The 13407-nt window shown below is 48.2% G+C and overlaps 1 protein-coding gene across 1 annotated transcript in view; it reads left to right on the top strand.

The window, feature by feature from the left end:
• LOC125745103 (plexin-A1-like) overlaps window positions 1-13407 on the top strand; it is a 149178-nt gene that overhangs the window by 68625 nt on the left and 67146 nt on the right. The window contains 1 exon segment of the mRNA XM_049017601.1: window positions 6205-6342. Within this exon segment, the coding sequence (XP_048873558.1) occupies window positions 6205-6342 (138 nt within the window).

Raw genomic sequence — 13407 nt, 5'->3', positions numbered from 1 at the left:
GCCATCTCTGTACAAATTTAGGTAAGGTAGTTCTGAACTTTCATGTGGGTCAAGCTGTATTGCTGGAAAACATGCGGCTCAGATAGTGTGCAGAATGGCTGCTGCAGTGTTTCCAAGTGCATGTCAACTGTATGCCTGCATACAGTGCGTCCTGCAGTAACGGATGAGAAGTAGGCTTCAGAAGAAATTCAGTAGCGGCTATGTGTGATTTTGGATGCACCCACAGTTTTGTCTTGAAATCCAGTTCACCTGTGGGATAAGATGTGTAACGTCTCAGCTCTGCAGTACAAATACCATCAAAATGATGCCACAGCAGGGCTCTGCTCTGACTTCCCCGAAAGCGTTTGCTTACTGTATGTAGTGCCTGAGCTGAGCTAAGTGCAGGCGCGAGGGGGTTTCTCCCACCCTCACTCAGTGTCCACAATCAGAACTTAGTCTCATCTATCTATTTCTTTGTTTGATCGTCTGTCTGTTTATTTACTTTTATTGCCCCCCCCCCCCCACCCCAACGCATTACTTACCTATTTGTGAATTTTTCGCCTGTGTCTGTCTGCAGTCGATAGTCTCATTGTCTTTAGGTTAAAATTCAGTACCTTTTAGAGGATGCTGCTGCAGGCCCCCCTCTTGCTTTTTAGTGGCACCCTTGGGGTCATGAGCCCGCCCCCCCCTTCCCCCCAACCCCCCCCGTGGCCGTATGCTTTCTGATGCCTCCGTTAGGGTGCGAGAGGCCAGTGTGCCGGGTGGCTGAGCCTCCTGACAGTGTGCCATTTTAGGGGGTGGGGGGTGGGCCTCCCGGCAGTGTGCCATTCGGGGGGAGGGGCTCCTTGCACAGGAGCAGTGTGACAAAAGGCCCAGTGAGTGTGGAGATTCCATGTCAGGCGTCCTGCCAATCCGAGGGGGTTGGGGGCGGGGGGTGTTTTTAACAGGCACTTGTTACAGGCACTTGTTAAACATGACTCCAGTAGCAATTCCAGTTAGGTACTCTGTTAATGGTTCTGTGTTGCACCCCCCTGGTGTCCTGTTTCTGTCATCGGTTTCATTTCCTCCTAAGAAAACACTTGTCAGTGATAGGTGATCTTCGCACCCATGTGCGTGTGTGTGTGTGTGTGTGGGTCATATATATTACATTGTGGGGACCAAAATGTGACAAAAAATCTGTTATCGTGTTGTTGGACGAACTATATTTTGTCCCCACAAGTGGAAACTCATTTTATAAAAATCTGTGCAATCAAAAAACTAAAAATGCTTGAAGTCTTGTATTTTGTTTGGTTAATTATGGTTAAGATCAGGCCTGGGTAGGGGTTATAGTTGGGGTTAGAGTAGAGTATCCCATAGAAATGAATGACTGGTCCCCACAAAGATATGATTACGGGTCTGTGTGTGTCTGTGTGTGTATGTGCATGTGTACGTGCGTGTGTGTATGTTTGTCCTAAAGGGAGGTCGGTGTTCTGAGCCAGGCAGCCGGTGTACCGCCTCTCCTGTGATGCAGCTTTGTGGACTAATGGGTCCTGCTGTATGTAAGATGTGAGTCCAGGTGCGCAGATTGGGTAAATGCTTGTCAGATTCCAAAGGGTGATGCAGAGGGCCATTTTCACCGCAGGCCTGTCTCACCTCACATCTCGCAGAGAAGATAGCTCTCACCCCATTTGGCTAGCCCCTGCCTCCATCTCAAATCCTATCTTCGAGTCTCGCACCTCTGCTGCCGGCCAAGCTCGGCCTCTCTTGCCCGCAGGGTCTTTCCGGCACTGAGGAGATGGGTGCTCCTGGTTGCCTGCTGGCCAGCTTAATTATGTTTTTAGTGGACCTGCTTTCTCTGATAACACTGATTCATAAAATGTACCACATGTGTCTCTTGGCCCTGCTTCCCAGAATTCCATGCAATGGGTGCAGCTTCACTACACTATGTTGCAGTAAATGGAATGGTAGCACTCTAGAAAATCGGTGATGTTAATGATGATATTAACAATAATGATAAAACCGAAAATGACACATTGACGATAGCCTGCCGAACCCATAAATTATCCAGTAGTCGGACTGGAGCAGGCTTCAGATCCTTTCAGATCAAAGAAAGGAGTGGGCCTTGTATGTTATGCAAGGGCCAAACCCAGTTATGTCAAGTGGGAGAGACCTCACAGCGGAGAGGGGAACACCGGTGGATGGCAGCCGTGGGGGGGCAAGGGGCATAAATAAAATAACATGTAAACAGCTATACGCACTTCAAAGGCCGGGCGTCTGAGTGGAGATGCCTGCCACTGCAGTGGCAGACACTGGAAGCCAAACCCTCGAGAGGCCCGCAAGCTTCTGCGGGGGAGTGGAACAGATGCAGCAGTGATCTGAAGGAGGCTCTTCTAGAAGCATCTTTATTTATACTCCTCGGTCGCCTGCAGCCAGCCTGTTACGTGTCCCCCTGCTCCCGCGACGTGACCATGGGGCCACCTGGGTCCCTAGATGGGTGATATCTGTACAGCCGTCCCAGCAGAGTTTCTGTGCTTAACAGGCAGGATGGTAACCCCTCCACATCCACACATACCTGCACAGTTTATTTGTGGTTATGAAGGGAGCCTGCTTGTGGCCTAGTACACCGTTTCGATAAAGCAAAATGTTGTGTGAAAGAGGAGAGCTCCAGCATAGCAGCCCTGCTGAAATTGTTTTCTGTCTCGCTGAGCCCTCATTGCGAGCTGTCAGTACCGGGCCGGATAACCGCAGCTTACTCCTGGGCATTGACCAGGGTATTAGTCCTCCAAAACCCGTGGTGACATGCCTGTTAGCCTGAGACCTACGGTGTTATCCTCACCCGGGGTGCTGCAGCGCTGCAGACTAAGACTGTATTTTTTGACCGGCCGCCACACGAGATGGACTTCTGGCTGACCGCTCGCCCCCAGTTTTTTGTTGTGATTGCTGCCTCCCAATCTGCATTGAACTTCCTGGGTAATGGTTCTTAACCCTGGCCTTTAGCAGAAGCAATCTCAGCCCTTAATTGAAAGCTTTGCTTGGACTGAAGATCAGTCACAGCACTGTTGCCAGCTTGCTCCGGGGTGCCCTTTTCTGTGGGGCTGGGGGGGTGGGGGCGTGAACGAGGCCACTTATTTGGTTTGTGGTCGGGCCCCCAATGTGGTCGCAGAGCTCCTCAAAAAAGTACTGCTTCATTTGAAGCGAAATGATGTCAATGCCGGTGGAGGACTGAGCAGTTTTTTTTTGCTTGCTGTATTCTATTTGGAGTCTGTGGGGATCGCTATGGAAATGTGGACTGTTTTGTAACACAGGCGTATTTGCGTGGGTGTGATCCCTAACCGGCCATCTAACGTGTGGAAAATACTTTCTTTGATTGCATTAGCCTGATATTTCCTTCTCGGTTTCCCTTCCCCCCAAAAAACGGCTGCATTTTCAGCACCTGGAATTTAGACCTTGGCAGTGCTGGGGGAAGCCTTCAGATAGTGTGCTTGGTCCTCCTGGGTCTTTGCTCGTCATCATCACGGACTCCGCAGATTGTGGGTGTTTTTCTGCATCTTATCGGGGTTTAGGTGGACCCCGAGTGTGTCGCCACAGCGACTTGGGTGCCTGAGAAGCGGTCAGGAGAAGCAGCACACTTATAAACCGGCTCCCCCTTGCAGACTCCCTGCAGCTTTCCGGCCCCTTCTCCACAGCTGCTGACCCCTCTTATGCTATTTTCTGATCTATGGGATAGCAGTTTGAAGGGTAGGGGTAATGGTGACCCCCCTCCCCCTTTCTGAATCCCCCAGCCTGAAGCCACCAACACTGCATGACCGCTGCACGAACTCGGCCTGGTCCTTAATCAGGGCCTCATCTGGGGAGGTGCAGTTAGGGAAATGGCAGGATGGGACTCCGCTTTAATTTATGTTCCTCCATTTTCATTTTCTAATCTAATCCCCCCATGGAAGATGCAGGAAGCCCTGTCATAGAAGGACACCCAGGGGTCTGGACTCTGGGGGGTCTGTGTGCATGGGCTGCTCCCCCCAGGGTCAGACAGAGGCTGGTGAAAATGAGGCCATTGATTAATAGGATCTGTTCTGCTAGGACAAAACATGTCAAAAAAGGAACAGTGTGTTCTACTAGTTTGGGTTTTGTGTGTGTGTTCTGTTAATACACACTAGCTTTTTGGATTTCACTTGTTGGAATTAGGTCCAGTATCGCCCCACTGCCACTTGTCCTACTTTCAGGATGCAGATCTGACCCTCTGCATGAACTTGAACGGGTGGCCAGCGTGGAGTCCAGCCGCACCGAGGGCACATGCGATGGCTGCAGGGAGGGTGATGCGTTACAGCCTCAGACTTGAGTGCAGTGTGGATCGGGTGTGATGACCGGACCTTCAAAGGCAGCAGGGCGCAGGCTGGCTATCCCCAAATCTGCGGCAGGGTGGCCGGTGCCAGAGCTGACCTGTCGGGGAAATCGAATCAGTTTTCTTTGCTGTTGTCTCAGGGGTTCATCTTGCATGGTCTGTTCACGACCGTGAAACTGCGGATTTCTTTGCTCTCGCCCGCATTTCTCTGCCAGCTTTCCTTTGGACTCAAGGAACGGGCGACACAAGAGGCAGCAGAACATGGCTGTACGCCCCCACACAGGGAGATTGCATGTCACTGCCATGTAGCTAATGGGGGGGGGGGGACTGTTTAACGTCACCTAATTGGTTAGAGAATCTCCCTGTAATGAGAGAGGTACTGTCCCTGGTGGACCATTCAGGGTAAATTGTGGCTAAATTGAATTATATTTGATTACAGATGAGTAAGCTCAGAAAAGAGTGTAGCGGGAATGACAGAAATGGAAGGGGGGGGTTCAGGGGCCGCGGGTGATTTGTTTGTCTTGGCGGTCAGCGTGGCCTGTTCCTGTGTGTACAGAGCCCAGCACAAAGGACTGTGGGATATGTCCTGTGCCACAGAAAAGTGCCACTTGTGCCCCCCTCCCACCCCGAGGTCCTTGGCAGCTGGTCCAGAAGCAGAGGATGTGGTGTCCTTGCTGATAGCAGTGCTGGGCCTGTAATGAGCCGTATCCAGTGCCAGCGGTGGGAAGGGGGGGGGGGTTTACATCGCTGCCCCATTTTATAGTTTCTTCTTTGCTCACATTCCTCCCTGCTGTGGACCAATAGGGTTTCCAAACTACCCCCAATCAAACGAAACAGGACCCCCCCTCCTTTTTTTGTGAAGTTTTGCTATCATATGTGGAAGATCTTCCCCAGTATGACATGCCCCCCCCCCCCGATCCCCATGCTCTCTCCCCATAGACGACGGCAGCCATTACTCACTCTGGACTGGAAGCTCATTAGAAACACCACAGTGTAGGGTTAGGGTGGAGGTCATGGCCACCCGTGACCCCGTGACTGCCCCCTCCCCCATTGTCAGCCTCCATCAACCAGCTGTTGTGTTTGCCGTGCATTTCCCTGCTTGGGCCAGTGTCCTCGCTGACGCATTCCATGCAGACCATTCAGACACTTTCACTTTTACAGTTTGGCTCTTCCAGAAGCAGGAAATTTCAAACAAGGTGCATCTAATGGATTTAAAATCTCAACTGAATCATTTCCGGACCCATTAGGCTATAATAGATTAGAGTCTTGTGAGGGGAAGTGTTTCACTTTCCAGCTGATAAGTGATGTTTTACTATTTGTGTGTAACACAGTGCCGGATTTTTGTGTGTGTTTACGGCTGCTGAATGACCCTCTTCTGTATTGACATTCTATGAAAGCTAATAACTTTGCTTTGTTTTATGGATCTCATTTTTCCTCATTTAATCTTGCTAGCGTGAATGTATTCATTTTGATGATAATGGCTGACATTCGGATTGCCTCAGCTGTCAGAAGTGCAGCACCTGGTGCCAACTCGTTACAGATTCGGCTTCAGCCCTGCGAACGCTCGATATTCAGTAAATTGGACTTTACACAGATCCAGATAGGGCGGGTGGTGGATCGGGTCCAGCTGAGCCCGACACTTATCCAAGGGACAGCATGTTTCTGTGATTCTTTTCTTAACCGGTCTGTCGCTTTTTCTTTTTTTTTGGGAAAGGTGTGGGTGAAATTATTGCACAGGGCATTTGATCAAGGCCACAGTGAGATCTTCGATATCGTTCCTTCTCATCGGCACCAGTGGCCGGTTTCCCTATGCCACTCCCCCTTGTCTGCCCCACCCCTGGTCCTCTCGACGTGTGCCAGCGTGAAGTCTGCACAGTGGTGGCATCCTGTTTTGTTTTCCCTTGCAGATCCTGGTGAACTCTGTGAGCTCCAGCCAGCCGGCACAGCTGTACGAGGACATGGCGGTCAGCGAGGGCAGCCCCATCCTCAGAGACCTGCTGTTCAGCCCCGACCATCAGAACATCTACACACTCACCGACAAGCAGGCAAGCATGGCCTTCGCCTCCGGCTCCTACCTCTCTGAGGTGGCAGCTGGCCACTAGTGGCATAGCAGTTAAAGCTTGATTTGTATGCCCAGTAATCAAAAGACTATGGTTCTTTACTTCCAAATGTTGCACGTTTTTGGATCTATGAGCATGGTGTGTGAAGATTTGCTGTGTACTTACCACATCACTCTATCATGGCTCTATCCAATCCCTTCCCTTCAGCCCTATGCATAAAGGCAGGGCCATGCCGCCCACCCCACTTTCTGCTCCTTCACCTGCCCCACATGATTAAAGCTGAGACAGACTCCTCCAGTAAGACAGACTCGACCCACTTGGGACGGACACCCTGTCGGTCAGCTCAGAATAGAGACCGTAGGGAATTAGTCACCATGTGAGACAGACCAGCGGCCCAAAAAACCTTCTCAATTTATGTAGTCGGGAGAAGCGAGGCATGGTTGGGGTGCTGAGTAGTTCCTGAAGTGCGGTGAGGATGTGACTGGAGCGGGGGCTGCTCTCAGCCTCCCTGTATTCAGCTCGTCTCCCATACATACTCTCTGCCTCAGCTGGGAGGCACGGCGGGTTAATAGCCTCTTGTTACTGCACATTCGTTCACCTTCGATTACTTCCTCCACCTTCCCCCACCCCCCCAGCAGCTAGCGTCTTCTTCACAGCTGTGATCCGTGGCAGCCACCGACCGAGGGGTCAAGGGTCCTGCGGTGGCCTGCCTTCAGCCTGCCTGAGCTCTTGCATACAGATGCGCCTCTGCAATAAGATTTTTTTCATAATTTTTTCACTTTTTTTTTTTTCATTCGCTTGCTTGTCTATTTATTTTCCTTTCGTCTTTGATGGCTGCAATTGCACTAGAATGCCCCCCTCCCCACACTTCCTAGCAGACCATGCTGGACTGTTCCTCTGCTGTCCAGGGGCCACTGAGATGGTGTGTTGTCTCCTCAAGCCTTGGCCAGATCTCTCTTGTCCATGATGAGTAGCAAGACAAGATGTGATTCTTTCACCTGCCTGACCTTCACCCCTGTAAGCTGAGGAATGTTCTGCCATCTATATCATGACCCAGTCTGCCTCTTCCTGTGCTCAGCTAAGGGTTCCCTGGCTGTTATGCCCAGAGGATCTGTCCTCTGAGTTTAAGCCGAAACATCTTTTTAATGCCCATCTTCCTCGCCCCAGACACCATACCCCCCCCCCCAACTCAACTCCTCTCTCTTGCTGCAAACGACCAGCAAGCCCTCTGCCTCCTGCCCACAAGAGAAGCACATTAAGGTGTCAGCTGACATGTCTACTGATGCGTTGCTGTGGATATTTCCCGCAGGGAGGGGGGGGCTGCATTCAACCATGGTGCCTGGTAAATCACCCGGGCCTCTCGTTGGGGAACCCATAATGGCTCTGTGATGTATTGTTATTTATGATTATTATTATTTTTTATTATTTCTGTTATTTATCATCCTAATCACAGCCGTCTTCACTGTCAAAAGAGATGTGTCAGTGTGAATATGATCTATCATTACTGATGGATTGCGCACTGCGCACGTGGTTCCTCAATCCTTCGTTATAGCTGCCCCTGTGGGACAGTCTGCCGTACAATTGCAGTGGTTCAAAGTGCTGCCGCCAGTGGAAAATCAAGAATCATCAGAATCTTTTGAAGGAGGTGGTTAGCTGCGCCCGTCCTCCCGCCAGTTCCTCGTTTTGCGGTCTGACGAGGGAGCCAGTGATCTTAAGCACATTCGGAGGATAAGGTAGATTATGGGAAGCCAAAGTGTGGTCAGGCAGTGTGCCTCAGCTGTGGTCTGTGTGCAGCGCCTCCTAGACTTGTTTCCACCTTTTTCTGTCCGTACAGCTACAGTTTTCCTGCTTTACACAGTTTCTATTATAAATGGCTAATTTAGAGAACTGTGTTTGCACTGCAGCGGTGAGCTGAATGTGTCTGACCTGCAGAACTCCCGGCTAATATTTAAATAGTAAAACCATTCTGCATGGAAAGACTACATTTTACAGGAGCCTCTGGTGCTCATGCCACATACTTGATACCAGCCCTTTGTATCTCTGTTTACCATTTGTGGCCAGTAGGGTATTGGGTCCAATGTGCTCTTTGGGGGTGGGGGAGCATGCATCTTCTCTCACTGTGTCATTTACTAAGATGGGGTCACCTTGACATGCTTATGGGCTGGTCCAGGCTCTGTCCCAGTGGTAAAAGCCCAGTTCTAATCCACAGGCTTGTGTCAGGGGGCTTCTAGGGGTCTGCCTGCCTCCAAAGCTGCCCCCGGCCATTGAGATTGGCACTTGCTACCCATGCTGTCACTGGGAGAGCTCATGTGGCAGACTGCTTGGCATTTATCCCATTGCAACAGACACGTCGGCCCTCCGTGGCAAGCATGATCTCATCGCGGTAATGATGCAATCGCTGCCGTTGTGTCTTTATCACCCGTTAGTGGACACTGGCAACAGCGTGACAGGGAAAAGGCTAGCGAACGGTGTCCAGGTAGACCTGCCCATGGAGCCTGCTGCCGCGAATGCAGAAAGACGCTGTTATGTAAATCAGATCTGTGTTTGTGGTCAGCGAAGCGAGCAGGATGTAATATTCCCGGAGGAGAAGATGGAAGAGCGAGAGCTGGTGGCGTCCCAGGATTACTAACAAGCCGTGTTTATTAACAAGCTGCCCCTCCCCTCCCATAACTGAGGCAATTACAGCAGGGGGCAGAAAGCCCTGCTTCGGCATGTTCTGGGGAACAGTTGGGTGGGGGGGCTGCTACGGGATGAGCGAGCTGGTCATGAAGCCACTAGCAGAATTGGAGGTGGTTCGTATTCAGGGAACTTGTTAGGGTTGCCCCCCCCAACCCCCCCAGGGGAGAGCCGGCCCCATCAGGCTCCTGCTTGCGGTTTCTCGGGCCAAAGGCATTAGCAGTCCGGGCTCATCTGTGTCTGCGTCGCATTTCCTCAGCACCGCAACTCCTGCTGCCTGGCTCCTTCCGGTCCTGAGCATCCTCCCCTGACCAGCAAGCCTCTGTGCGGTGTGGGAAACCCCCAGAGGAGCTGCCAGTGTTGGTTCTGGAAACGCTACCGGATCTCTGCTGCGCAGACACTGGCCGTTCATGAGAAACTGTATCAGCCTTTCAGTGTTGATCAAGAGAGTTGAAATTAATATGCTGGCTGTTTCAGATATTTAATTTTAGACTGCTAATGGAATTTTCAGTCATGTTTCTCTGTCAGCTTCTCTCTTCTTATGTTCCTCTCCCCACTAAAATTTGTGGCAGAGCCCAGGCCCATGCTAACTTTTTGAGGGAATGCCATTTGCTTCCGGGGCAGCAGGTGTCTGGCTCGTACCATTTCCTTCTCCCGGGGGAGAGGTTTTAAATAAATTAAAAAAAAAAACACAAGCAACTAACCATTGAGCCGCTTTTATTTATCTATTTATTTATTTATTTATTTATTTATGTGCAGCAGTGTTTTTATTTACAAGAGTTCAAGACTTTTATCTGTTTCTTTATTTTTGATGTGTTTGTGTGACCCCCCCCTCCCCCCCCCCACTCCATCTCCCACAAGTCTCTCTCCCAGGTACAGTAAGGGTTGATGGGATATCAAGCCTGGGTCATCCTTTCTGGGGGCTGTTTTTCTTGAGAGCAGCATCCAGCCGGGAGCGTGGGGGTGAGGGATCATAGGCTCCTTTGAGAGTGACAGTGTCTGAAAGAGATGCTGTCAGACGAGGTAATTTTCTGGTGAGGGATGGCTTCTGAACAGGTGCCATAACCTCTGGCGTCGCCTTCTGGCAACGCCCCACAGGGACGCTCTGATGGAACTCTTTTGTTGATGCTTCCACAGCTAATAGATGCTTGACAGTCACCACATATAATGGCTGGACAAGTCCTTTTAAAAAGGCATTCGGATTTTTATCATTCGAAGAAATCTGAATGTCTATTACACAATTATAGCGCAGACCCAGCCCAGCATCGCGCAATAGCCCAAGCCCACTGTGTACAACGAGTAACCATGAAAGATGAAACCCGCAGTGGTCTTAAGTGAGGAAAATAATGAGGAGGCAATAACATATAATAGCGCGTTTTTATTTGCGTAGCTCCCAACAGGAATGGAATGCCAACTGCAACAACTAAACAGTTGTTTAAATTGTGCTGTGAAATTGAAATATCAGTCGATTGACCTTAGACCACTAACACAAGCTTATGTGTATGAAATAGCTTAAAACTTAAGTGACATCATGCATTCAAATGCTGCCTTTGGTTTAGGATGCGTCTAACTAGGCTTGGAATTTTTTTTTTTGTAATTTTTACACTGTCATGCTGTTCGTTTCTGTAATCCCCCCTTCCTCATTTTTACATGTCTTATCTATCTTTTTAAATAATGTGGCACTAGTATAGTGTACGGGCGGCATGGTGGTGCAGTGGTTAGCACTGTTGCCTCACACCTCTGGCACCCGGGTTTGAGTCTCCGCCTGGGTCACATGTGTGTGGAGTTTGCATGTTCTCCCCATGTCATCATGGGGTTTCCTCTGGGTACTCCGGTTTCCCCCCACAGTCAAAAAACATGCTGAGGCTAATTGGAGTTGCTAAATTGCCCGTAGGAGTGCATGCGTGAGTGAATGGTGTGTGAGTGTGCCCTGCGATGGGCTGGCCCCCCATCCTGGGTTGTTCCCTGTCTCATGCTCATTGCTTTCGGGATAGGCTCCGGACCCCCCGCGACCCAATAGGATAAGCAATTTGGAAAATGGATGGATGGATAGTATAGTGTACCCAAAGGTAGCTCAGTGGGTAGTGCTGTGTTCTCAGAGCTCCTGCGGTTTTGTGAGGTGTTTGCACATTCTCCCTGTATTTGTGCTGTGTTCTCAGAGCTCCTGCGGTTCTATGTGGTGTTTGCATGTTTTCTCCATGCTTGTGCTAGATTCCTCCCTGTACTTCCCTACTGCTGTTCAAAGACGTGCACTTGAAGCAAAATGTCCATAGTGTGGGATTTTGGTTGTGACCTTCAATAGACTGGCAGCATGTCCTTCCTGAGATTCCAGGCAAACCTGTATTGGATAACTGGTTTTGGAAGATGGATGGTACAGCCACAGGCTTCCTTGGAGTTCTTCTTTGGCCACACAGAGTGAGGTGTGTTCCATTTTTCTGAAGATGGCAGGGCCTTTGTATTCATTGGCATACAGGAAGTGGACTCCATTAAATTCCGGCTTCCATGACACACCTATATGAAAGTTGTATAGCGTATGCAAAACAATATAAGTAGCTATTTTTCCTATATAGTCTTTATGATTGTTCATATGAGAGTTTCTTAAATGGGTTTCATTGGACCAACAGTGATGCCAGATGAAGGTTGGCTTTCTGGATGGTGGCTAGTGATCAGTCCTCTAATTGGTGGATGTCACATTGCCATGTGATTGCCATGCGAGCCATTAACATTGGTTCATCACATTCTAGAAGCTCTGCCCAGCCTTCTGCAACTTGAGTGTCTAACAGCTTGCACTGGTGATGGAGATGGGAGGTGGGTTGAGTTTGGCTCAACAGAACATCTACTGGTCAGCTTGTTTGTAGAAGATTCATTATGGACCTTAGTTTGATTACCTGTTACAAGTATTCTGATATTCTGATTTTCACGCATTTTGCATGACACTCATGCTCTCAGATTCTTGCGCTCATGCTAGAAATCTTAGGGCAAATCTATATTATTCCATTATAAACCTAAAATTAGCTACATCACATGCTGGGGTTGTTTGCAAAACCTACAGACTATTTTCCAGGTAATAAAACTGTTACATACATCTAAATGCATGTGCAGACGTGTCTCGAATTGAATATCTGATTACAGCCAGCTGACCAAAGCTGGCATCCCTGCTTCTAAGCTAAAGGCTCCTTACCAGCTTGCAGGGTAAAGAAAACAAAAACACTCATTATCCATGGTAACATTAGGGAAAAAATTACCCAATAATCAAGAATGTGCTTAAATCTGTTCTGAAAAAACAACAATAAAACTGAATTATGAAAAATTCCTGGAGGGAATGATCTGATCCATGTAAAGTCAACCATAAGCATGCTTTATAAGCTAACATTATGTCACGTTTCCCCACAGTTTATTTGACTGAGCACTGAGTGCTGTTGTATCAGCCACAGTTGAGTTTATTTTTTGTCGAATGTTAGGCTCTAGGCAAACATTACCAACTATTTTAGCTAACATGGCCATCGCTGTTTTGGTCTTTAGCATGCTACTCACGCCAACAACACCTTAGAAATATTAGTATTCTCTCATGTACTCAATACTGAATGCAAAAAATAAAAAAAATATACAATAAAAGAGAGGCATCGATGGCTCCATAGAGAATGATCTGATTCTTTGTCCTCTAGATGTTAAACCTCGTGCATTTTATTGGGCAGCTTTAATCAATTATCACTCCTGGAGTGAACACACAGAAACTGCCAAAGCAGTAATTACACTAGATATTTCTGTTGTTTTCTGATTAAATGAAAACAGACTTCTTTTTTTTTAATTAAATGAGTTGTTTTGCATGTCGCAGTTTTTAGCTGTTAATCATTAACTCAAATGAATTGTGTCAAGTTTCTAAAGAGTAAAAAGTCTCTGAGAGTTCATTGTAAACACAGGGTTTTCTGAAGGATTACTGAAAAGGATTTAACACCACAAGCTTTTATACCAACTCTATGAAAACAGTGAAAATTAAACAGATTAGACTCAAAATAGAGTAAAATTAACTTCAGTCATAGCTAGCTTCACTCTCTACTTGTAAATCGTTCACCAACACCAAAACTGCTGCTGAATTTGATGTGTATTTAACATAAAATACACTTTATTTATCCTGGGAGAAAATTCTTTCTTCCTTTCAGTTTGTCCTTAATGATACCAATGTTGCATTAGCACATGTTACATATTTTAAAAATCGTAAAAACAAACTAGGATTTGCAAATTACAGTCCCAGGTTTTTGGGGAAGGTAGTTATCTCATTTATAAAGAAATATAATCGGTAACAAGAAACTACCTGTTGATATGTGAAATGGAAACTCGTACAGTGTTTGACAGGAGAACTACGCACTATGCATT

This window comes from Brienomyrus brachyistius, chromosome 6 (genome assembly GCF_023856365.1).
Source record: "Brienomyrus brachyistius isolate T26 chromosome 6, BBRACH_0.4, whole genome shotgun sequence".
NCBI classification, from domain to species: domain Eukaryota; kingdom Metazoa; phylum Chordata; class Actinopteri; order Osteoglossiformes; family Mormyridae; genus Brienomyrus; species Brienomyrus brachyistius.
The sequence above is the reverse complement of the archived record's forward strand: the minus strand, read 5'-3'. Positions and strand labels throughout refer to the sequence as shown.